At 30.7% G+C, this 27764-nt stretch overlaps 1 protein-coding gene and 1 long non-coding RNA gene across 34 annotated transcripts in view; one reads left to right on the top strand and one right to left on the bottom strand.

Moving 5' to 3' along the window:
* Nucleotides 1-10688: 10688 nt before the first annotated feature.
* The window catches only part of LOC109620461 (multiple epidermal growth factor-like domains protein 11), a 29408-nt gene continuing 12332 nt past the window's right edge, over nt 10689-27764 (bottom strand). For 4 of the 33 annotated variants that reach the window (XM_066066323.1, XM_066066320.1, XM_066066321.1 and 1 more), the window contains 6 exons: nt 17461-17643; nt 16942-17154; nt 14350-15414; nt 11453-13195; nt 11160-11279; nt 10689-11011 (listed from right to left, as the gene is read on the bottom strand). In XM_066066323.1, coding sequence (XP_065922395.1) covers nt 13158-13195; nt 14350-15414; nt 16942-17154; nt 17461-17643 — 1499 coding nt within the window. In that variant the 3' untranslated portion in view covers nt 10689-11011; nt 11160-11279; nt 11453-13157. Of the gene's footprint in view, nt 11012-11159; nt 11280-11452; nt 13209-13317; nt 15415-16941; nt 17155-17460; nt 17644-27764 lie in introns of all 33 variants that reach the window. The other 29 variants (XM_066066329.1, XM_066066346.1, XM_066066328.1 and 26 more) reach the window with 29 other exon arrangements.
* On the top strand, nt 18202-27186 carry LOC136270193 (uncharacterized). The gene is made up of 4 exons (XR_010707933.1): nt 18202-18554; nt 23364-23444; nt 23705-23787; nt 26469-27186. It is a non-coding gene; the product is annotated as an uncharacterized lncRNA (long non-coding RNA).

Raw genomic sequence — 27764 nt, 5'->3', positions numbered from 1 at the left:
CTAAAACAATCACATTGAATGGTAATTTCATCAAATTTCAAAAAAAGATGGTTTGATTTTTTATGTTACGGTCCGATGTTCAATTTACACGAAGAAGACAATTCAATATGCTTCTTAACATTGGGGATTCTTCTGATGGGATCTAATTTGTTTTACTTCTTTTTTTTTACAAACTAAGACCTGGTCATCCTTGGGAAAGATATAAAAACTAAAATGGATTTTGTTAAATGACAGTTACAAGTCCTTAAACTACAACGACTTCTTTATTACAAACCATAACAACCCACACCAACACCTATCCACCCCACCTTCCCCCCATATATCCCTCACCATGTGTGCGTTTTAGCAACATAATTTATGACAGAAAATAATTAACTATACTCATAAAACTGTATCTTATAAAATCTGATCAAGAAGTGATTGTTAAAATATTGGTTTTTAATGATATATCGAAAAAAAAGTATTATTTTGGCATCTGAGTTTACATTATATTATGTTGTTAAATGATTTAGTTTTGGAAAGAATTCGTTGAGAATTTTTAAAAATACAGAACCTTACAAATGTTAAAACATTAATAGAAAATAAAACTTATTCAAGTTTGAATATATTACTGTTATTTCAACAAACCAAAAGCATACTGTTTTTCAACTACTTACTCGCCCAATTGTCAAAACCGGAAACAATGCTGCTGAAGAAATTTCAAAAACACAAGAAGATGTCTGAGAATTCCGAACCAACATTCTCTGCTACATGTCTTCAACATACTGAACATCATGACTGTTTTGTTCTCGTTGGAATATTTATGTCTTTATACTGCAATGCGCATAGCTCATTTCTTTCAATAACATGATTTTATAGGTATGAAATAAAAATATGGGAAAATCAACCTGTCTCTATATTCCGGCATCAAAATATGAGTTATCTCTCTTGGGATGTTGTTTTGAGGTATAGATCTAGTATTTATTAAATAGTGAAATGGGTGTTAGAGAAAGGATGTGTCACAGTGGTAATATAGTAAATGTTTGTTTTTTCTTTTAAAAAAATCCTCTACTGAAGGGCATCTTGCAGACAAACAAAGTGTAAAGTAAAGATGAGCAATGAAAACTTCTACCATAATTGTGAATTCGAAATCCTATTCCACAGGGTCAAAGGTTTCCGGAGTGTTGGTGTGGGATTGTTGGTCATATTTTGAACATCTAGAACTTTTGGCAGTCAAACAGTACATGGTTATATGTGAAATTGAAGATTGATAACATAGTGACAACAACCGCTCTTTGTGCTGAGTAACGACATTTTATTTAGCCTTTTGAACTCCCATAAGCTACATTATAAAAAGAAATATGAGCTGTGATTCTAGTATATATGAATGTGAGAACACTAGTCAAAATATTGATTTAAATTTCAATGTAACATGAAAGAGCATTGGAATTGCTTTAATTGGAAGTAATAATTTATTTTAAAAAATCTAATAAATACTTAATTTTTATACGGTATTTATAGCATTAATATATCTAGGTGGTGATACATCATAATTAGCGGGTTGGGGTGATTGACGCTCTTCTCGAGTTACTCTAACCATTGATAACTAAGGTTGTTTTGATCCAAATTCTTTATCATTCTTTTTTATTGGAATAAGAGCTTCTGAAAAATACAGCATCATTCATAATTGTAATAAATAATGTAATAATGCTGACAACGCAGGAAACAACATTGTCTTTGTTCGTATGGCTCAATATATAAACTGTATTTTAGAAGAACTTAGATTTAATTCCACAAGTGGCAATCCTACTTTTACTCATTGCTCGTTTTTTATGGAGGAAATTAAAGCCATATTATGTCAGTTTTAAATATTTTCAATATTCCTAACAACAAAAGTGAATTTGAATTACCTTACTTATATTTGATACCAAAACTTCATAAAAATCTTGATATACAAAGATACGCAGTGGGTTCCAGTAAATATTCTACCAAGCCTATTTCTTTACTTCTTACTAAAATATTAACAACAGTAAAGGAGAAACTTCAAGAGTACTGTGCAACCGTAGAAGCAGTGTAAATCAGATGGAACTTTTGAAAAATTTGGAATCACAAAATGTTACCAAAACCAATAGCATCTAACCTTACGACTTTTGTACACTTTATACATCCATTCCCAATGATAAATTAAAGTCGAGGTTTTTTGACATCATTGATAACTGCTTTATCAATAAAAGTTTATTTACCTTCTCATCGGTCATTTACAAAACTATTTTGTTAAAAACCATTCGAATTGCGTACACATATACTCTAAAGATGATATCAGAAAGATGCTTGCGTTTCTGATTGACAACATCTATGTAGTTTTTGGAAATCAGGTCCTCCAACAATCTGCTGGAAAGCACGTGGTTACCGATTGCGCGTCATTGTAAGCAGACCTATTTCTTTATTCATATGAAGAAGAATTTATTCAAAGACTCCTGCATGAAAAAAATCACTGTGGCCTTCAACTCGACATTTTGGTATATTGACGACGTACGTATAATCAATTAACAATTGTTACTTCCATAATTACGTCGACATATATTCGATATATTCAAGTGGACTTGAAATAAAAGATCCCAGAGAGTCGGGGTCATCGGTTTCATATTTAGATATTTTACTAGAAAAAGACATTTGTGGTAACCTAACAACAAAACTTTATAATAACGTGATGACTTTAATTTTTCCTTACTTATGTAGCAATATACCTTCAGGTGACAGGGGGAGAGTTTTTTTTAAAATACAATTCACTGTAACCAGAATTTCCTCAGCTCCAACTCAGCCCAAATACCTTTAATCTACTAGCTATAACGCCAATCACCAATTTTGGAGGAAATTTACAAGTCAGAACGTGTAAAAAATCTCTACATAGGGGTTTTCTTAGATTTCTTAGACCCTGAAAATGGTTGACCTTCCTACCGTTCTCATGTTGCACCATCACATGTCAGAAAGCTTACTAGTGTATATTTTACTATGTCCCGTCCACCTACTTTTCGTGTTATTTTACCTCCTGTCTGTAACATGTAATTTCACTGTGTCCAGTCAAAACAACACTCATAGCCGCAAGTTTCGCATTTTACTTCTGATTTTCCTGTACTTAAGGTAGCTCGCGGGTTTACCTGCTTGTGAGAAAACCTTCCTTGAAAATTTGACCACGTGATCCATAGGTTTTATAGTTTTATTTCTAAAATTTATTTAAGATTCGTCTGCGCGGTAATAATGTTATCGTGTTTCAAATACAGTGTCATTAATAAAATCAAGCAACGCCATTTCAATGAAATATATAGTAAAATGCACATTTTAACCGAGAAACGCATTACAAAACTATGCTCCAAACTTTTAAACGATTTAGACGAAATTAATCATACTCAACACAAAAACAGAGGAGATAATTATGAATCAATTCATAAAAGAATATCAGTATGTGTTCTCGGCCAAATTTTGGCAAAAAAACTTTTAAGATTTAAAAGATTTCTCAAAACCTTATATTTTCATTACGACGTTAGCCTGACGTCAGCATTTCCTTACTTCTTAGAACACCAAAATTGAAATGCATTTATTGACAAGACTAGCTGTTTAACACATTTTAGAACATGCAAATGTTTATTAGACATTATTGTGAATGTTATCAAATGCAATTAATGTAAGGCTGGAAAGATACAGAAAATTGTTATTTTTGTTTTTAGGAAACTCCGAGTCAATCAATGCAAAAATAAAATGCCAGGCAACTACTGACATTATAAGAAAGAAATCGAATAAAACAGTTATCTCAAGCCAAAAGAAATTTAAGAATTTAATCGGTAGTACAGATTACGGAAGTTATAATTGTAAAAAAAAAAAGCGAAGTTAATGCATACATTCTATTTTAAAACATGACTTTAAATGGAAGAGTTCTATTGCACACTCATTCTTTATCTTTATAGAACAAAATGTGACAATGTATGTGACATCTTTAAATTTTCAGCACTTGATATTATAAATCTTTGTATAAACAGTCATAAACCGCATATAAGCTTTTTAAAATATTTTCTTTTATACTTCTAAATATCTCATTTGTCATTAAAAAAAATTATGAGTTTACTATGACGGTCAACTCTTTACGTCGATTCCTATTGTGACGTCAGCAAACCCGCGAGCTACGTTAACATTAGAGAGCGACATATTTCAAATCAATTTCAACAAGAGACATACCTGTTACTAATGATGATCATTTAAAATCTTTTCATTTATTTTAGTAACACCCATAAGCCATTAAGTACATGTACATCAACGCTCATTTTTTTTACAAAAATAATGAAGGTTAGTTTATTCGAAACTGCCCCTTCCTACCATCATCACCTGCATATGTATATTTTGTCTCTCATTTGATTCGATACGCATGGACATGCTCTATGTATGATCAATTTTTAAAACGATGCAAGCTACTGACAAACAAATTGATAGAATTTTACAAGACTATCAACGGTCTCGATTTAAGTCATCATTTGGTAAATTCTATGGCCCTATGGTCATTTCAACGACCTTGTCAGCAAATACAATCTTCCGCTAGGTCGAGTGTGACTAACGTTTTCATACTTTTTGCGGGTTTTTTTCCTCCGATTTCCCGATTGCAACAAAAACCACAAGGCGGGTGTGACGGGTCAGTAGAAGATGCTCAATCCTCCTTGGAATATGATCCTACCTCTTATTTTTTTTTTTAGAGGTCTGTGTTTGCTCTAGCTGCTTCTGTTTTGTATTTTTACTTTTGGCTTTTGATTTATTTTTAACACCGTTCGATATCACCACTTTTCATAAATTGAATATCTCAAAGCCAGTGTTTAAAAAACATTCAGTTTGTCGTAATTGTCAGTGTTGATGTTGGTCGAACCAAGACCTTTTCGGTCTTAAATTTCCTCATAAAGCAAGGTGAACGAGCGAGATTTTTTAACCTTAACAATTGTGTAGCGTCAATGGTGTTTTTGTTTTGTAAATCGAAAAAACTTACTAGAATCATATGTTGAAAGCCATTAAATTTATAAGTGCCCCAGTAATACATGTATAAACATGAACTTCTTTGGCCGATATTCCTAAAATCTGCTTAATCATGTATCATGTAATTGTTCATTTGTAAGGAGCAGTCTGTGTACCTTCAAGTTTTGGTGGAAGGTTTAAAGGATGGAAACAGTATTATTATACCTCAATATGATTATTCTATATAACAGGTCATTTAATTGGTCTAGATAGTCACGTGACAGGGCGAACAAAACGTCGTGTCTCCCGGGGAATAAATATCTTCATTGAATTTCAATTCAAGCTAGAATATTAATTTTTGACTTGTATGCATTGTTTTCATTATAAATTTCACGATGGAAGTCAATATAGTGCTTTTATTCTATAAACACGGCATGAAATGGTTTTCAAATTAAGCTGCACATCGTTTTTGCCTAAATATTGGATTATTCACTGTTCTTAATTGCAAAATCAGGTATGAATGGGTCCTGACTCCATCCTAAAAGTACTTTTATTTAAAGAATAAGTTTATTTTTATTGTATTATTGATTTATTCAAATGGAGTCTATACCCATAATGGGTCAAATTTGCGATTTTCACCAAAAACTTTTTACTTGATTAATTATTGTCAAAGAGTTAAATTTATTCACCCGTACTTTAATGTGTCAACGTAGCTCACTGTGAGGCGGAGGATCGTAGTCTATCCTTCTCCATGGAGAGGTTGTTCGAATCGTATAGACGGCGTTTTATTTTTAACTCATTTGCCTTCTAGTAAAACGTGTTTTGCTTTTTTATTGATTATGAGAAAAATATCTAATATTTATATAATGACAACAAATACGTAATGTTCATGTTCTGTATATACAATGTCGGATAAAAATAGCGCTAACACATTTATGAAATCATGCTGCAATGCTTAGAACACATCAAATGAAACAAAGGAGATAGGTACCAAGTGCATGTAGTATTGTATATTATTTATTTGTCACAGAATTCTATATTATACATGTACATGTACTGATGCACAGTTTCAATTGTTAAGATTTTTGATATGTTCATATGCCATTTCAAAATCCTGGATACGGGGGGATTTGTCAGGCCTTGTACGCTCTTGTCCTTTATATGGTAAACACTTGTTATATTGGAATAAAAGAAATTTAAAACATTAAAGACATTCTTCAGAATTGAAAATGCTAGTACGTGTATTAACTGTGTATATATGTTTTTCTTTAAACATGGTCGTAACAATGCATAATTTCCAAAGTTGGCGAGAATTTTTATTTTATTTATTATATAGGACCATTTGAATTCGCTTACTTTTATTACGTACCCGTCATCGGCCGACCTATAGTGATCAGTATGTCTGTCGATCTGTCCACTCATCCAATTGTATATAGATATTATAGATATTTCACCGCTCTCTGGTTCTCTAAATATCCAGGCATAGTTTAAGTTTTTTTATTTAAATTTTAAAAAATAAGTTAAGAAAGCAGTTATGAAAGAAATCGGATACAGTATAAACAACAATGAACAAAACAGTTTTCATATTTATATGCAGGATATCATCTAGCTCAGTCAATGATGATATAAGGAAAAAAAGAAACCGTCAAACATTAATTATTTACTACCTTGAACACAAAAACTACAAATACGTGCTTTTAGTTTCTGCTGCTAAAAGGATTGAGAGAATTACCCCAATTCGGTATTAATAGACCAATAAATGTAAAGTATTTCATACAAAAGGTATTTTGTGTTAATTACTTCACAAAGATTTATCAGGATAATGATGATATTGTTAACAGCTAACTTCCTTAATATTAATTGATCTCTTTTTTTTTACGTCATTTGCTGGTTTAAGAAAAAGAAAAATAAGAGCTGGCAGTTGTATCAGAGAAGATAATGTCACAGAGTTCACGGTATATTTCATTTACAGATGATAATGGATTGATTACAAGCTTATTACTGTACCATTTGAAACACCATATAATAAAGGGAAATCTGGTCGCTCAAGGTTAAAGGAAGAACTAAACGACTAAAAAAACCAAAGGCCTTGAAAAACAATCTGAACGTAGTTATAGCGATAAAAAAACAATTCTAACTAACTATTAAAAGATTATTTTGTTGAACCCCTGTATGTTGAAACAAAAAAACGTATATAGTATATGGTATTACTAATATGCAATCATATTAACATTTGTTGATTCTCATTTGTTTTGACTGTGGAGCTGGATAATTCATGGGCCTCATAAAAGGTTCAAAGTTTGATGTGGGTTTATATTTAGCTGATTTTATTATGTCTAGTGTTGCTCAGTGTTGCTATGTGGCCCATGGACCTCTTGTTTATTCATCTTTTTTTTAAACAAAAGCATCACTAGGATATACAGTTTAAGGAAAATTTCTGTCGCCATGTTAGTTAATAAATTGATTCTTAAAGAGTTTTGCTCTTGCTGTGGAATGGAATTTTTAAGCAATTATATTGGGCGTGTTTCCCTTTTTAATCAATTGTTCATGTACAGCTATACAAAACAAAACTTTGCAAATTAAAATCATATTTTCTATAAGTGTAGTCATAAAGTGAGAGGATTGTGAAACAATTTCAGTGTAAGTTCGGGTCCGAGGATGCCACTGTTCCAGAATCACCAGACCCTTTGTTGGAGATAATTGAGGAGGTTAATGCATGGCAACGTCAATTTGACAACCCAACCATCGTTGTACATTGTATGTATGACAGATTAACTTAAACTGACAAACCTCGCAAATTTTCCACTAACGCAGATAAAAAGTAGTCTTAAGAATGCCTTATACTTAATTGTGCAATTATTTTATCCTATATTTAAGCTTGTAGGTATATATGTAGTATTGAATGTTGATTTTTGTAAAGAATATTTAAGGAATAGTCAAAGAAAAGCAGTCTGTATTGAACATTTGCCACCATAATTGAAAGAATTCGCATGGATCGGGTAAGTTTCCTGCAAACCGTTGAAAAGATGCGGCCAGGACGCCCTCAAATCTGCGAGTATTCGGGTGGGTACATGTTTATAGAGTTACTAACAAATTTAACAACCAGTGTTTCACAATTATTAGTTTTGAAATAAATTGTTCCTCATTGATTGGTACGAACTTCATAAAACAATTAACTTATGTGATCATAACTAGGATACACCGCTTTGCAATATAAGGCAGGTTAAAAGCAATCATATAATTATGCTTTGTCATATATTGGAGCAATTGATGTTCTACTACCTGAATGAAGCTGTATGAGCCTATCAAAATATGTTTATTACCTATTACAATGAGAATTGAGATTATTCACAGAAAATGTTAGCGACGTCTCTAAAGGAGATAACAAAAAAGTGTTTTCGGAAACTGAAGGATACGAAAGTGTATGATTTTGATCGGTTTTCCCACTTCCGTTTAAGAAGGAAAAGAAAACGGGTTTGTTCAGAAAAATCCGTTTTCCTCCACTTAAGTTTATCCGTAAACTGCAACGGACTTGTATGGAAAAGGGGATGAAGTATACTAGCTGAATTGAGTTAGTACTAAGAGAAACGGAAGATGAGTCTTAGTGTATCTCATCAGACAACGTCCTGTTTATCCCAATACTGTACCTGTTGCCATCACATCTCACCACCATCAGTAAAAAAAGAAAGCTTTATCAATGTCGTATATGTATACAATTCCAAATTCAGATTTGATTTGACGCAGTATATATGCAGGCTTTCAAACGATGTTCACACAGTTGACATATGACATATATAAAGTGTATAGCAAGGCTATTTCGACATGAAGCGGTCCATAAAACATGAATGATGCCTTTATATATAAAATACTCTTAATGGCAAAGTAAAGTCCCAAAGTATCAGAATGATGTTATTATGGAGGTATCAATTGCGTTAATATAAATGTATCATTTGTACAGTGAAAAATGACTTGTTCTGAAAGCACTTGAAACACCTTTTATTTAGCTAATAACTGCGCATGCATATTTAAACTCAATATATTAAATACGTGTGTATACAGTGTATATAGGTGTACATAGAGTGTCTTTAGCAAACAAACACTTCTAAGGTTTATGTATAGTATCGTTTATATGTAGCGGAAATCTTGTACACTTGTATATATTTTTACATAATATGTAAATTTGATCTTACTAACAGTTATAGGCAATATTCGTCTGTGTGCAAACGATTTTAAAAGCAATCATATTCGTAAATTGCTCCATTACTTGTAACAATGTATAATACTGCAAAACAACATTTTCATCAAATGTGTTAGGGGAAAACATTCTCTTATACATGTCTTTAAATTGCTACGGATATCCAAAACTTAAACATGTGTATTTTTTATTTTTATTGAAAAAAGAAATCACGATAGTTCGTAATAAAGCAATAAAGATGGTTCCTTTGAGATTATTTCGTTAAATTATGCTTTAACCTGAATAAAAAATACATCTTCTTCAATTAAAAGTTTCGGTTTCTATATAATATATGTATACCCCCTTCTTCACATGATTTCAACAGTCATTTTTTGTCCCACATACAGATTTATTGAAGCAAAACAAGTTTCAAATCTATTTTTTTATTACTACATATTAATGAAAATAGTAAACACTGTCATATTTATTAATTAATTGACAAACAGTAAGATATATAAAAATATATTTTAAAAAACTGATATTTTAAAATTGTTACAAAATTATACATATCGAACTTATAATGATCTTCCTTATCTGCAACACTGTTGTTTACGTCAGTATATCGACTACATGTATATTCCTGTTGCAACTAAGAATAAAAACAACACTTTTAAAAGTTTTGTTTTTACGCTCTACAGAACATATTTAGATAATCACCACTCGATGAATTAGTGCTCGAAAAGAAATCACAGAATAATTTTCATAATGTTCATCATATACCTTATTCGTTTGCTCTATGAATACCTTTAGTCTCATTTTAGGAGATAAACACATGTATTAAGAACAAATTGATTTTGCAATGAACAGTACACTAAATACATATACAAAAAAAAACGTCTGAAGTCTCATTGCAGATCTAAACGTAATACAGACATTATTCGCACTAAACTGATTCTTCATCAATTCAGTATCATGAATTCACAAACGATATTCACAAAATTTAAATCACATGTACATAATAAAGATAAATGTACATGTATAACACAAAACTATGAACTGTTAAAATTACAAAACGGGACGTACTGTATATATTCTCTCTATATATAGAGTCCATTCATAAACCCTATGTTCATTTGAAAACATTTAATATGAATTTAAAAATTCTAATTGTTTTATCACATTTGTTGATCTAGAAATACGTACACTTTAGGGCATGATGGTGACTCACTTAAAACAGTGCAATATGCCAATAATGGTTTCTCGTACGTAAATAACTTTCAGATTACTAATATATGTTTACTGGGTAAAAATGTTACAAGTCTCTGCACAAAAGAGATGAAATTACTTTCTTGTACATAAAAGGTTCAATTGATGACAAATCACTGCAACAAGCCAAGCTACTGGATTGCTAACTCTTCCTTATATAGCAGCTTTAAACTGATAACAAAAAACATATCATCTTTTGCATTGTAGTCTACTCGTAAACAGAAAACACTAATACTTCTCGCTAAAAATTTGATACAGTTGATTTTTTTCATCCTCTTCCTTGATAATTACATATGTTCTTAAATCCTGGGATTTTATCCTTGAAACATTCAATAAGATTAGAACTTAGATCTGTGTATTAGTGTTTTAAAAGTTGTCTCCCATTAAGTATGGTTTGGAGGATGATACAATAAAAATTGACAATCTGATTTAGTCTATCATCTGCACTGGTTGCCCTTGCCGCCTCAGAATGCTACCTTTTAATGTGAATCCTCTTTGATTGTTTCCACCTTCACTTAATTTACTGATTATGCTCATATGAATAAAGAGAAACTGTCCAAAAGAAATGGCAGCTAACTTCATGCAAAGTGTCTGAAGTTCGTTCTAAAATAAAAAAGAAAGGAATGAAATTAAAATTTTACAAAACATATTTTATGATATAAAAATTTGTATGAAATTAGAAAGTATGTAAATAAAAACCAAGATTACAGTCATCCTTTACTTCATCTTTACTGGTTTCAGCAACACTTACAAAATCCATGGGGTTTTTTTCAATAAAAACTTCTCTCTGGTGATGTCCTTAAATGTACAGTGGTGATGTCATTCATATCAGCAGCAACATCCATGCCTTTTTTGCATCTATATATTTTACCTATAAAAGAAAACATAAGATAAACACTTAGGAATGACAACGTGAAGACTTTTATGTACACGATTTCACTGCTTAAAGCTGACATGAATTTATAAATATGCATTACTTTCCTTTTATCTTTTGACAAGCGTCTTATTAGTTTTACATGTATAGGCTGATAAATATGAATTTACCTTTACAAAAACTAAGTGTAAAGCATCTTTGGAAAGGATCTCTGTCATAGCTCCAAACGTCTTTTTTCATTGATTGCGTGTTTTGTTGTAAGCGTTATCTTTTCAGTGTGATGCCTATCTGTCTGTGTGCTTTGTTGTGAAGTATTCTGGCGAGACAGCCATCTTTTTTTTTTTAAAAAGATGTTTGAAGAAATTATTCATTTTTACACATCACCATATTTACATTATTCAGATAGGGGTAGGGAAATAAAAGATACATGCACCATTACAATTAAAATTATGAATGTTGGTAGGGCTCAAAAAATAAAAATCAACATGAATATAAAGATTTTTTTTTTAAAATTCAGGTTAACATAAATGTGCAATAAAAATGTACTATTACAAAACAAACATGCTTCAACAAAGAAAAGTGGCAATAGTGAATGATCCTTCTTCAACTACAAACCTGTTTTCTACCTTTTTTACATCTCTGTAATAATAACCATCATTCTTTTGCCACATAGCTCTCATAGGCTAAAACAAACTTTGCATTATAAATCATACATTGCATGCACATTGTACAGAAGTCGACCTTAAAAGGGGCATGGTCACAATTTTGGTCAAAAATTATTTTTCCAATTTTAATGTATACAGTGCTTCAGTAAGGCATTTTTAATAGGCAACCAAAATTTGAGAGCCATTCTTTTTTGTTATAAGCGAGTAACGGATCTTAAAATTCTTTGTTATGTATCATAAGACAAAAACAATTCTTTCAATTTGTTAATTGTTAACTTTTAAGAAATTATTTTACTAAAACACGAAAAAACATTTTTTTAAATCTTTAAGTATACCTATAGTATCACTATCATCATTTTCATATTTGATAAGTATATGTTTTATGGTCTTTTATTGAATATTGGAATAAATTGTGGGTGTATAGAGCCAACATAAAACCAAGAATAAAAGTGTTAAACGTTAGGAACTATTTATTAATGCTTAAAATGAATAAGAAGATAGACAAATCGTGAAAAAGGTTAAAAAAAATTTTTACTGGTATATTGAAACTATGTAAACAAATATAGGGCAAGAACTTTGTTTACAGGACAAAGAATTTTGAGCTTTTTATCTTCCTTATGACAAAATGACTGATTCTTAAATTTCATTTGATCATTAGAAATGCATTCCTAAAGCATTTTAAAAAATAAAAACATAAAAATAGAATTTGACCAAAATCGTGACCATGGTCCTTTAAATTGACTGTTCAGAAAACTCAAGAATATTTCGTTTTCGCTAAGGGAACAAAACTAGCTGACATAGTGTACTTAGTGTACTTACATTGCTTTTGGTGCTTTCATTGAATACTACTCGTACATACTCTCTAAAGCAATATAAAGTAGATTGAATGACAATGTTAACCATATTTCAAGTTTTAGTAGTGTGTGAAGTTGTTACCTTTCCGTCATATTAATGTGTTTGTTAATGTGACACTACACATTTAAAATACTTCTCTTATAACTTAGCTTTATTCTCGTATAATAATATTTATTCAATATGAAGAGAGCATCCGGTTTATCTAATACATAGTTTCTATTAAGTTCACTGTTAGTTATGGGTTAACGTTACGCATGCGTTTTGTTCGTGTTCTACATTAACTAACCAACCGCCAACTTACACATGTACGCCCAACATCTGCTGACCAGTTACAAGTTCTCGCTCTCCGAACGCTTTACTGAAGCGTTTGCTCTTTGTTCATCTGGGAATTTACTAGAAACAGAACCTGATAAAATCACTTTAAGAGTAGCAAATATCTGTTAAACAATACTGCAGAGAGAGAGAGAGAGAGAGAGAGAGAGAGAGAGAGAGAGAGAGAGAGAGAGATCACTTACTATCATAATAATTCACATACATGTACATGTATGTAGTAAACCTAGAATTTAATTTTTTCCTCGTCAACATGTACGCTCTGATAGTATTATTCTTAGCTTCACTGTGTGACTGTCTACGTCGGTTTAATAATAATATCAATATTTTTAATACTTTTTGAAATAACAATAAAATCAGTACAGTTTAAATGTCTTAACTCCATTGTTTAAAAAATGGTGGAACATGCAAAATTAGATACATAAATTTAATAGTTCATTGACACAGTTTTTAGTGGTATCTTTTCATATCAATTTGATATTTGATTTCAAGAAATGAGAGCCTGAATCCTTATATTCTAAAGGTTGTTTAAATAATACTTTACATTTTAGCCGGTTCAACTTACTTGTGATCCATTCAATGCAAAAACAGCCATAAATCAATCTTGCAACTTACACAAACTTTCAAGAAAAAATATCAATAAAAAATGGTTCTCCACCGTAAGTATGATTTACTCGAAAACATTTCTTAATTCAATCAATGTTAATTCAATAAAAAAAATTCATTTAACATCTCATATTGGACAAAACCAACCGGGCACTTCAGAGGTACAATAATACTTACATCTGATACTCCGTAAGTGTTAGTCTTAAACTGGTTCTGTCACCGTCAAATGCATTTTTGGTCCGTACAAATAGCCGTACGCGTGACGGAATCCGATTCAGTAAATTCTTGTGACATTTCAGCATGATAATTTATAGATAAAGCTAGCATAGTGAGTTAAATGAAAATGTTTTTGTTTCATGTTTACATTGTTTCTCAAGAGAGAGATAGATGTTATCGGTTAATTTAACATATCAATTATGTCAATGCTTACGTTTAACATATTTATGTGTATGTTAAGAACTGTTCATTCCACTTATTATATCTAAGTTCCATGTAACAACGTGTAACCGATCGTTTTGCATTAAGTATAAATGAGTTTGATGGGACTAAAATCTAAAGATAAAACAAAATTTAAAAAAAGATTATAAAGGGTGTATCTACTTAATACTCACATTTGAAAAGATCATCGACGCAGTTTATGGTGCATTCATTTTCACACTGGTATCCAGTAAATTTTGGTATGCACTCGGTGCATCTTAAATCGCTATTACAACTAACATACCTAGACGGACACTTTACACACTTTCGAATTTCCTGTACATTGTCTAAATAGTAACCAATATTACAAATTTCACAAGAAAAATTGCTGGTGTTGCATTTTTCGCAGTTTTCAATTGGACATTGTGTATCGCATTGTGGACCAAACCATCCGTCCACGCATCCACTGATACAGATTCCATTTCTGTCACAATCACTCGGTGTATCAGGTAAACAGTTCCCACTGCATTGCTGTGTACAACTTGGACCAAACGTTCCAGGATTACACTCCGAACACACTCCACTGTTCTTGTCACATGTTTTACTTCCGCCGCATGTTCCTGGACAAAGGTATTCGCAGTTTGTACCGAACCGTCCATTAAAACAAGAGATGCAAAGATCGTTGGTACTGCAAGTTGCACAGTTTTCTTTGCAAAGTGTGTCACATTTAGTCCCTGCATATCCGTCTTTACATCCATCTGTACAATTTCCTAACTGTTTATAGCATTTGTTATTTTTACATTGGTTTGGACATTCAAGGTCGCAAAGATTACCGTAAAAGCCGTTCCGGCATTCTCCACATCCATTAACATTATTGCAGTCATCACAATTTTTACAAGTCAAACTACAGTATTTGCCGTACGTATTCCCGTCGCATGGATTACAGTAAGGTCCATTAAAGCCTATCGGGCAATTAGTACATCCTAGAGATCTATCACAAGGTGATTCACACTGCGATGGACACTGTCTATCACATCTGTCTCCAAACCAATCAAGTTTGCATCCAACTGTGCAAAATCCCGTATCTTGGTCGCATTTATTGTCCAAACAATTTGTGTTGCATTTTGTTTCACATGTCGCTCCTTGCCAACCAATGTTACAGCCACGTTCACAGGCCCCTGTATATCCATCACATCTATTGTCTTTACAATTTAAGCATTCACGGTCACATTGATTACCGTAGGTACCTTGGCTACATTCTAAAATCATAATCAAACTCTCTCTTTAAAACAAAATTATTTTGATTCCATATGATATATCGAATAATAGTCGACTCGTGTATACTAGCATTCACATGTAACACTTTTGAGTAAAATCACTGAAGTCTCTTTCTGCGAAGCGCTAAAATAGTTTTGCATCTATATATCAGGCATTTCTCGTGAAAATCTATATTACTGACTTTTAATGTAAAAATGTAATATTTAATAGGTTTTCCCTCTAACGGTTTGAACTCGTAAAGCAGCTATTTTACAGATTTAAATTTGTTAATTGCTTCTATGCTCAAATGATGTAATTGATGGACAACAGACGTGCGCATTTTGAATGTTTTGTATATTTGCATGACTTTTGCCGTCGAGTATTATCAATATTTAAAGTCCTTTAGAAACACTATGGATGCATTGATGTTAGTTAAATATTCTCAAATAACATCTGATTCTGAAAAAAAAACCATGTGTGGTGCGTTTCCGTCAATGAATGAATGTAAAAAAAATCATTATGAATTTAAAATCAAATAAATCCTTGGGTCTGGATGGAATACCAAATTAATTTTATCAATTTTTGTGGGATCGATAATCCTCTCATTTATTGAATGTATAATGAAAGAACGTTTGAAAAGCCGATTCATAAGTATCAATGACCCTTTTAGTTTTAGATATTTTTGAATATTGTGAAATGTTCCAAAGCGTTCACTCTTTCCAACATACGTAATTAAAGGATGGCTAAGATACAGTTTTCAGGCCTGTCAAGTGCAAAAGAATCATCTCATGGACCATCCATGCAATTTTGATGAAAAAGGGTCCGTTATAACTTGAATATTGTCATCAAAGGGCACCTGCTCAAAAACATTTAACTAACTCTTAATATCTTAACCTCAACCAGCGTAAAAATATATAGTTCTGATTAATTAAAAAACTCTGTTTAGGTCTCAAGAATGGCGGGATTCACGATTCACCATCTATACAAGTTTTGTGAAATTAGAATGTTTAGTAGCATATTAACTTAGATATTGGACCTGTTCCAAATACTTGATGGCATACATAAGTATAAGCTCACATGGTCCTCGTCTAACTTTGCTGAATAGGGGGACTTTAAAAAAAACAATTGAGATTGTTCCTACTTCTTTTTGGAATGATGTGTACACTGTAAAAGTTTATGGTTAATATTCCAGGAGCCCCGTTAAGTTTCACAAGTATTCAAACCAATTTAAACAATTAAGATATTCCAGCCAATTATAAAATCAGATCTAGAGATATGCCTTCAATCTGCTTAACATTCCCTAAACAGAAATAACAATTCATTCTTCCAGTACATCTATCTCAAAAAACTTTATGAAGCCAAATAATAATAATAAATAATAATACAATAGTAAACAAAGTGATAAAACTCCACACTTTATTGCTGTCTTTAACTAATGATATATATTAATGTAGTCAAATTGCTTATTTGAGTAACGTGTAGCAGACATGCTTATAAATTAAGAGATCTCATTAAGAAAATATACTTACGGTATACTCGTACATCGCGTACCTCAATACGTCCCCATTTCGTGATTCGCTCGATGACAATTTGATCACCAGTTAAAATCTTGCCTGCCAGGCAGCTGATACCAATGCAGTACAAAGCACTCACAGCCTCATAGATACGATTGCACATATCGTCGATTGATAGATATGCTGATGTTGTTTTTGTGACGTAAATATTGTAATATTTATATCTTTCTGTAATGAAATTTTCCATCACATAACTTAGCCAAAATCTCCTTTCCTACATTAAAAAAATCAACCTACCAAACAAAAACCTATGTACTACAACAAAAGCAAAAACAAAAACTAAAACCAAACATACTATAAATTTGCATAAATTAAAAAAAAAATCAATTATTTTAAGAAAACTTTGGTTTCCATTAAAATCAATATTATAGAGCTTTTTTATGAAAGCATCGATTTTAATTTTCTATAAATAATTTTGAAAAAAAAAATCGGATATATTAAAAAAGTGTTTGAGATCTATTTGATATGTCTTACCTGCATAGATGCAAACATATATACTTTTAATGTTGAAGATTTTCGACAAGGTTATTATAAGTTGAGGATCTTTTTTTGTGTTTGTGTAGACTAAAGTTCCATTATTTTCATCGACTGCATTCTTTGGATTGTAACTAGGTTCAATTGAAGAAATTTCCACTGACGTATCATATGCAACGTTTTCTAAAAAAAAAAATCAAATGATTTTTTAAAAGGATGTTTGCTGGCAAAATGGGATTTTGCAATAACACTGTGGAAAATGGAAGAAGCTACCGATAAATTATTAACGCTGGATATATATATATATATATATATATATATATATATATATATATATATATATATATATATATATATATATATATATATATATATATATATATATATATTTAAGGAATGAATTTAATTTCTACCTATGTTATACGATATAACATAACTTGGGGCAGTTTACGCGAAGCGGTTTATAAAAAAGCGTAAGCTGTTCCAAGTTATGTTATACTCGTATAACATAGGTAGAAATTAAATTCATTCCTTATAATTTAATTTTCTACTATTTGAATTAGATACTAAGGCCCATTTATTAGTTAAAATATGTTAATTTGTACAAAATTTAAACGTAACGTCAAGCGGATTAATACGTTTCGCTCGCGCGTCTTATTGTGACGTAGGCAAGTTATGTTATACGATATAGATGAATTTGTTTAGCCAATCAAATGAGGCGTTACAATGAGAATTAAATTTTATATATATATGTGTGTGTGTGTGTGTGTGTGTGTGTGTGTGTGTGTGTGTTTGTAAGCACCTGAATACCACTACACGAGTATGAATACACACGTTTTATCCCACTACATTTTTTCTTCCCACTACATGCACCCGTGTAGTGGGAAGTAAAATCGTTCGGAAACGTTATTTCTCATCGTACTTGATTCAAAAAATATAAAATCGTACTATGTTTGGGTTTCCGGTGTGTATGTGAATTTTTTGACACGCATCGTGGAGTCCATAAGAGTACTTTACACACTTTCCTCCATTGGATATAAATAGCGCATGCGCAATCGGAACTTTCTACTCGAAGATGGAAATAATTGTTTACAGTAAGTATCATTTTTTCTTCGATATCTAGGGAATAATATCATTCTATTCTAATCGATAATTTGGTAAACGACTATAACAAGGTCAGGCATTGTCTTTCCTGTTAAGTTCTTCACCGATTAGAGAACACGAGATCTAATTTTGACATCATGCGAATGCCATATTCATAATCAAAGAAGGGATCGTAACTTATTTAGAATTAAAATCTGTCTATTTTATTTCAAGATTTATTTAATTATGGAACAGATTATTACTTATATTTTAAGGGATATATCAGTACCTTCTTAGTAGCCGAAATTCGGCCCCATTCCTAATCAGAAATAGGTGATATTTCCTCAATTTAGCGGTATTTTTTCCCAACTGGTTAACACTGAGTCTATATTTAATTCTTTTAAATAAATAATATGTATTAAAAGCAAAATATGTTATCTTTTAACCTCAATCAGCATAGCTTTTATCATAATACCTGTTTAAAAACATTCTGTAAACAATGCCAACTTTTAATCCTAATTTCCTCTATCTTTCTAAAAATCATAATGCTGTGTTCTGTGGAATCGTTATGCTGTTTCCACATACATGTACTTGATTGATATACCTTTTCAATTGTACAATTTCATAAAAAATACGGATGAATTACGTTACATAATTATATTAATACAAACATATTAGGAGAAGTTACTTTAAAAAGTGATTTAGTAGGAAATACTGATTTTTATCATTAAAATGAAAAGTATGAGTTTTCTCATGGGGTTAAATTTCAAAATAAATGATATTTACTTAAGCTAATGGTGATTATTTCTTAATATTAGTACGATCTGAGATAAATTTGGGTACAGATAATGATCCAAAAAGATTTAGAGGGTTTCCTAAGTGATTAAGTGTACAGATTGATTTTAGAACGTTAAAATGAAAAGTACAGGTTTCCTCATTGGGGTCTAAGTTCTATAGGAGAGGATTTTTACTTAAACTATTGATGATTATTTCTTAACATTAGTGTAGTTTAGGATAAATTAGGGTACAACTATTGATTGAAAAAGATTTAGATGGTTTCCTAAGTGAATAACTATACTGAATTCATAACGTTAAAATTAAAATTATGGGTTTCTTCATGGGAGTCTAAGTTCAATAAAAAAGGATTTTTACTTAAACTAATGGTGATTAATTCATAGTATTACTGTAATTTAGGTAAAATTAGGGTACAAACATTGATTGAAAAAGATTTAGGGGGTGTCCTAAGTGATCAAGTATACTAATTGTATAACATTAAAATGAAAATTATGGGTTTCCTCATGGGATTCTAAATTTAACAGAAAAGGATTTAACTTACACTAATGGTGATTATTTCTTAGTTTTAGTGTAATTTAGGATAAATTAGGGTACAAATATTGATTGAAAAAGATTTAAGGGGTTTCCTAAGTGATTTAGTATACTGATTTAAGAGCGTTAAATGAAAAATATGTTTCCTCATCAGGGTCTAGGTTCAATAGGAAAGGATTTTTACTTAAACTAATGGCGATTATTTCTTAGTATTTGTGTAATTTAAGATAAATTAGGATACAAATATTGATTCAAAAAATTTAGGGGGGGGGGTTGGTTTCCTAAATAAATACTATACTGATTTTAGAACGTTAAAATGAAAATTAGGGGTTTCCTTATGGAAGTCTAAGTTCAATAGGAAAGGATTTTTACTTAAACTAATGATGACTAATTCATAGTATTAGTGTAATTTAAGATAGATTAGGGCACAAACATTGATTGAAAAATATTTAGGGGGTTTCCTAAGTGATCAAGTATACTGATTTTATAACTTTAAAATGAAAATTATGGGTTTCCTCATGGGAGTCGAAATAAAACAGAAAAGGATTTAACTTACACTAATGATGATTATTTCTTATTATTAGTGTAATTTAGAATAAATTAGGGTACATATAGTGATCGAAAAAGATTTAAGGGGTTTCCTTAGTGATTTAGTGTACTGATTTAAGAGCATTAAAATGAAAAATATAAGTTTCCTCATCAGGGTCTAAGTTCAATAGGAGAGGATTTTTACTTAAACTAATAATAATTATTTCTTAACATTAGTGTAGTTTAGGATAAATTAAGGTACAAATATTGATTGAAAAAGATTTAGACAGTTTCCTCAGTGAATAAGTATACTGAATTTATAACGTTTAAATTAAAATTATGGGTTTCTTATTGGGAGTCTAAGTTCAATAAAAAAGGATTTTGACTTCAACTAATGGTGATTATTTCTTAGTATTAGTGTAATTTAAGATAAATTAGGGTACAAATATTGATTTAAAAATTTTTAGGGGGGTTTAGTAAATAAATACTATACTGAGTTTAGAACGTTAAAATGAAAATTAAGGGTTTCCTTATGGAAGTCTAAGTTCAATAGGAAAGGATTTTTACTTAAACTAATGATGATGAATGCATAGTATTAGTGTAATTTAGGATAAATTAGGGCACAAACATTGATTGAAAAAGATTTAGGGAGTGTCCTAAGTGATCAAGTATACTGATTTTATAACTTTAAAAAGAAAATTATGGATTCCTCATGGGAGTCTAAATATAACAGAAAAGGATTTAACTTACACTAATGGTGATTAATGCATAGTATTAGTGTAATTTAAGATAAATTAGGGCACAAACATTGATTGAAAAGATTTAGGGGGTGTCCTAAGTGATCAAGTATACTGATTTTATAACTTTAAAATGAAAATTATGGTTTCCTCATGGGAGTCTAAATTTAACAGAAAAGGATTTATCTTACACTAATGGTGATTATTTCTTAGTATTAGTGTAATTTAGAATAAATAAGGGTACAAATATTGATTGAAAAAGATTTGGACGGTTTCCTAAGTGATTTAGTACCGGGTATACTGATTTAAGAGTGTTAAAATGAAAAGTATGAGTTTCCTCATAGGGGTCAAAGTTCAATAGGAAAGGATTTTTACCTAAACTAATGATGATTATTTCTTAACATTAGTGTAGTTTAGGATAAATTAGGGTACAACTATTGGTTGAAAAAGATTTAAGGGGTTTACTAAGTGAATAACTATACTGAATTCATAACGTTTAAATTAAAATTATGGGTTTCCTCATGGGAGTCTAAGTTTAATAGGAAAGGATTTTTACTTATACTAATGATGAATATTTCTTACCATTTGTGTAATTTAGGAAAAATTAGAGTACAAATATTGACTGAAAATTTTTTTAAGGGGTTTCCTAAGTGAAAACATACTGATTTTAGAACGTTAAAATAAAAAGTATATGGTTTTCCTCATGGGGGTCTAAGTTCAATAGGAAAGAATTTTTACTTAAACAAATGATGAATATTTCTTAGCATTAGTGTAATTTAGAATAAATTAGGGTACAAAAATTGACTGAAAAAAAATTTAAGGGGTTTCCTAAGTAAAAACATACTGATTTTAGAACGTAAAAATGAAAATTAAGGGTTTCCTTATGGAAGTCTAAGTTCAATAGGAAAGAACTTTTACTTAAACTAATGGTGAATATTTCTAAGTGTTAATGTAGTTTAGGATAAATTAGGGTACAAATATTGATTGAAAAAGAATTAAGGGTTTCCTTAGTGATTATGTATACTGATTTTATAACATTAAAATGAAAAGTATGAGTTTCCTCATGGGAGTCCAAGTTCAACAGGAATGGATTTTGACTTAAACCAATGGTTATTTTTTCTTGGTGTTTATGTAATAAAGTATAAATTAGGGAATAAATATTGACTGAAAAATATTTAGGGGGTTTCCGAAGTGAATAAGTATACTGATTTTAGAACGTTGAATGAAAATTAAGGGTTTTCTCATGGGAGTCTAAATTTAACAGAAAAGGATTTTACCTAAACTAGTGGTGATAATTTTTTAGCATTAGTGTAATTAAAGATAAATTAGGGTACAAATATTGATTGAAAAAAATTTAAGGGGTTTCCTATGTGATTAAGTATACTGATTTTAGAACGTTAAAATGAAAAGTGTGGGTTTCTTAATGGGGGTCTAAGTTCAACAGGAAAGGATTTTTACTTACACTAATGGTTAATTTTTCTTAGTATTAGTGTAATTTAGGATTAATTAGGATACAAATATTGATTGAAAATGATTTAAGGGGTTTCCTAAGTGATTTAGTTTACTGATTTTATAACGTTAAAATGAAAAGAATGATTTTCCTCATGGGTGTGTAAGTTCAATAGGAAAGGATTTTTACTTAAACTAATGGTAATTATTACATAGTATTTGTGTAATTTAGGATAAATAAGGGTACAAATATTGATTTAAATAAATTTAGGGAGTTTCCTTAGTGATCAAGTATACTGAATTTATAGCGTTAAAATTAAAAGTATAAATTTACTCATGGGGGTCTAAGTTCAACAGGAAAGGATTTTTACTTAAACTAATGGTGAATATTTCTTAGTGTTAATGTAACTTAAGACAAATCAGGGTAGAAGTAAAGATCCAAGAATATTTATGAGGTTTTTGGAGTGAATAAGTAAACTGAATTTTTAACGTTGAAATGAAAAGCATGGGTGTCCTAATGGAGGTCTATTTAGTTCAATAGGAAAGGATTTTTATTTAAACTATAATCTTATGGTGATATAGGTTTTTTTTTTAATAATCAATTACATGTACATAATGTATACTGATTTTTTCAAGTTAAAAGCAAAAGATATTGGTTTCCTCATGGGGGTCCAATACTTTACAAAAGGATTATTTTATATACTCACAGTGATTATTTTGTTGCATTAATGAACTCAACATGTAACCAATATTATTCTTCTTTTTTACATTTTCTTTTAGAGACTCAAAACCAAAAATTTTGTTTGCAAATAGTGACTGATGTGCCTTATGATGTAGATGTTGGATATTGTGCTTTTCCAGGTAATGAACAATTTTTTTCTTACTGTAAACAAACACATGCTTAAGGGAAAAAAAAGAAAGAGGAAGAGAAAGAAGCTTTATTTGTACTTTAGTGTCTATGAGTAATACTTTTACATTTGATCTAAGTGAGCTGAATTAAATTCTTTATATAATTATATATTACTGTATACAATATATATGATTATTAAGAAATTAAGAATGAACAATTAATTGTGAATGATACTATGCATATCTGAAATTTTTCTACATTTTCTTTTAAGAGAAATGGCCCCAAATGGAAAGCACCTGCAGACAATGACTGATATGTTTTTTGATGCAGATGTTTAAAATGATGCTTTTGAAGGTATCAGTATAATTTTTGTTACTTATTGTAAACAATTAACTATTACAAATAATAACAGAAAAAGAGAAATGCTATGTGTGTGTGTGCGTGAGAGAGAGAGAGAGAGAGAGAGAGAGAGAGAGAGAGAGAGAGAATTAGATTGAAGGGGAGAAATAGTGAGATGACTTAATACAACTAATTTGTATAAATGAAGTAATTTTTCTATTTAGATATTTTACCTGAATGTCACTACATGCGTGTAAATAACTAAATGTGATGTCAATTTGAAAGAGAGAGAGAAGTCGATAGACACTAAGTTTGATTTAAAGGAATTAGATCGGAAGAGAGAGAAGAAGAGAGAGAGAGAGAGGAATTATTGAAAAAAAAACTGAAGCATTTTTTATATTTGGATATAATACATGAATGTTACTACATATGTGTAAATACCTAAATGTAATGTCTATTTGAAAACAAGTCAGAAAACTTGATAGAAATAAGAAACAAAGGAATTTGATTGGAAGGGAGAGAGGAAGTGAGGGGACTTATTAAAACTTTTTGTTTTAAGTGAAGCAATTTTTTTCGAAGGAGATACTTTACCTGAATGTCACTACAAGTGTGTAAATAACTAAATGTTATGTCAATTTGAAAAAGAGAGACAGATAACTTAATAGAAAATATGAAAAAAAAATTTCTTTAAAAATGTTTGCCTGAATGTCACCACATGAGTGTAAATAACTAAATGTGGTGTTAATTTGAGAGAGAGAGAGAGAGAGAGAGAGAGAGAGAGAGAGAGAGAGAGAGAGAGAGAGAGAGAGAGAGAAGTTGATAGGAAATAAAAGTTGAAAAAATTAGAGTACAGGGATTAAGATAGGAAGTGAGATGACAAATTTCAACTTTTTGTATAAATAAAGTAATTTTTCTATTTAGATACTTTACCTGAATGTCACTACATGCGTGTAAATAACTTAATGTGATGTCAATTTGAGAGAGAGAGAGAGAGAGAGAGAAAGAGAGAGAGAGAGAAGTTGATAGAAACTAAGCTTGATCTAAAGGAATTAGATCAGAAGGGAGAGAGAAAGGAAGAGGAATTATTAACATTTTGTTAAAATAAAGCATTTTTTTTTTTCAATTTAGATATTTTACCTTAATGTCACTACATGTGTGTAAATAAGTAAATGTGAAGTGTATTTGAAAAAGTCAGAGAAATAGATATAAATTTAGAGATAGAAGAATTAGATCAGAAGAGAGAGAGAAAGTGAGAGGACTTATTACAACTTTTTGTTTAAGTGAAGCACTTTTTTTCTATGGAGATACTTTACCTGAATGTCACTACATGTGTGTTAATAACTAAATGGAATGGCAATTTGAGAGAGAGAGAGAGAGAGAGAGAGAGAGAGAGAGAGAGAGAGAGAGAGAGCTTAATAGAAAATAAGAGAGAAAGAAATCAGTTCTGTAGAGAGAGAGAGAGAGATAGATAGAGGATGTATTAAAACTTTTTACTCAAATGAAGCAATTTTTTTCATTTGACATTTTTAGCCTGAATGTCACTACATGAGTGTAAATAACTAAATGTGATGGCAATTAGAGAGAGAGAGAGAGAGAGAGAGAGAGAGAGAGAGAGAGAGAGAGAGAGAGAGAGAGAGAGAGAGAGAGAGAGAGAGAGAGAGAGAGAGAGAATGAGAAAGGCGTCAATAAGAAATAGAAGATAAAAAAGTCAGAGTGGAGGGGAGAAAGGAAGTGAGATGACTTAATGCAACTTTTTGTATAAATGAAGTAATTTTTCTATTTAGATACTTTACCTGAATGTCACTACACACGTGTAAATAACTAAATGTGACGTCAATTTGAAAGAGAGAGAGAGAGAGGTTGATAGACACTAAGTTAGATTTAAAGGAATTAGATCAAAAGGGAGAGAGGAAGGGAGAGGAATTATTAACATTTTGTTTTAATAAAGCATGTTTTTCAATTTAGATATTTGACCTGAATGTCACTACATGTGTGTAAATAACTAAATGTGATGTCTTTTTGAAAAAAGTCAGAGAAATAGATATAAATTTAGAGATAAAGGAATTAGATCGAAAGGGAGAGAGGAAGTGAGAGGACTTATTACAACTTTTTCTTCAAAGGAGTTAATTTTTTGTTGTTAATTGAGATACTTTTACTGAATGTCAGTACATGTGTGTTTATAACTAAATGTAATGTCAATTGGAAAATAGAGAGAGAGAATTTAATAGAAAATAAGAGAGAAAGAAATCAGTTCGGTTGAGAAAGAGAAAGATAGAGGAAGTATTAGAATTTTTTGGTCAAATGAAGCAATTTTTTCTTTTGAATTTTTTTTGCCTGAATGTCACTACATGAGTGTAAATTACTAAATGTGATGTTAATATGAGAGAGAGAGAGAGAGAGAGAGGAGAAATATAAGATAAAGAAATCAGAGTGGAGGAAAGATAGGAAGTGAGACTTAAAACAACTTTTTTGTATAAATGAAGTAAATTTTCTATTTAGATACTTTACCTGAATGTCACTACACGTGTGTAAATAACTAAATGTGATGTCAATTTGAGAGAGAGAGAGAGAGAGAGAGAGAGAGAGAGAGAGAGAGAGAGACTAAGTTAGATTTAAAGGAATTATATCAAAAGGGAAAGAGGAAGAGAGAGGAATTATTAACATTTTGTTTAAGTAAAACATGTTTTTCAATTTAGATATTTGACCTGAATGTCACTACATGGGTGTAAATAACGAAATGTGATGTCTGTTTGAAAAAGTCAGAGAAATTGATAGAAATTAAGAGATAAAATAATTAGATTGAAAGGGAGAGAGGAAGTGAGAGGACTTTTTACAGCTTTTTCTTCAAAGGAGGTAATTTCCTTTTTATTTATTGAGATACTTTACCTGAATTTCACTATGTGTTTGTAAATAATGAAAAGTAATGTTCATTTAAAAGAGAGAAAGAAGTTGATAGAAAATAAGTTAAAGATAAAGAAATTAAAGCGGAAGAGAGAGAAGAAGTTAGAGGACTTATTAAAACATTTTGTTTAAATCAAGGGATTTTTGTTCTATTGAGATACTTTACCTGAATGTCACTACATGTGTGTAAATAACTAAATGTGATGGCAATTAGAGTGAGAGAGAGAGAGAGAGAGAGAGAGAGAGAGAGAGAGAGAATGAGAGAGATGTCAATAAGAAATAGAAGATAAAAAAGTCAGAGTGGAGGGGAGAAAGGAAGTGAGATGACTTAATGCAACTTTTTGTATAAATGAAGTAATTTTTCTATTTAGATACTTTACCTGAATGTCACTACACACGTGTAAATAACTAAATGTGATGTCAATTTGAAAGAGAGAGAGAGAGAGAGGTTGATAGACACTAAGTTAGATTTAAAGGAATTAGATCAAAAGGGAGAGAGGAAGGGAGAAGAATTATTAACATTTTGTTTAATAAATCATGTTTTTCAATTTAGATATTTGACCTGAATGTCACTACATGTGTGTAAATAACTAAATGTGATGTCTTTTTGAAAAAAGTCAGAGAAATAGATATAAATTTAGAGATAAAGGAATTAGATCGAAAGGGAGAGAGGAAGTGAGAGGACTTATTACAACTTTTTCTTCAAAGGAGTTAATTTTTTGTTGTTAATTGAGATACTTTTACTGAATGTCAGTACATGTGTGTTTATAACTAAATGTAATGTCAATTGGAAAATAGAGAGAAAATTTAATATAAAATAAGAGAGAAAGAAATCAGTTCGGTAGAGAAAGAGAAAGATAGAGGAAGTATTAGAACTTTTTGTTCAAATGAAGCAATTTTTTCTTTTGATTTTTTTTTCCTGAATATCACTACATGAGTGTAAATTACTAAATGTGATGTTAATATGAGAGAGAGAGAGAGAGAGAGAGAGAGAGAGAGAGAGAGAGAGAGAGAGAGAGAGAGAGAGAGAGAGGAAATATAAGATAAAGAAATCAGAGTGGAGGAAAGATAGGAAGTGAGACTTAAAACAA

Source organism: Magallana gigas, chromosome 7 (assembly GCF_963853765.1).
Source record: "Magallana gigas chromosome 7, xbMagGiga1.1, whole genome shotgun sequence".
Taxonomy (NCBI): Eukaryota; Metazoa; Mollusca; class Bivalvia; order Ostreida; family Ostreidae; genus Magallana; species Magallana gigas.
This window is presented reverse-complemented; position numbering and strand designations above follow the sequence as displayed.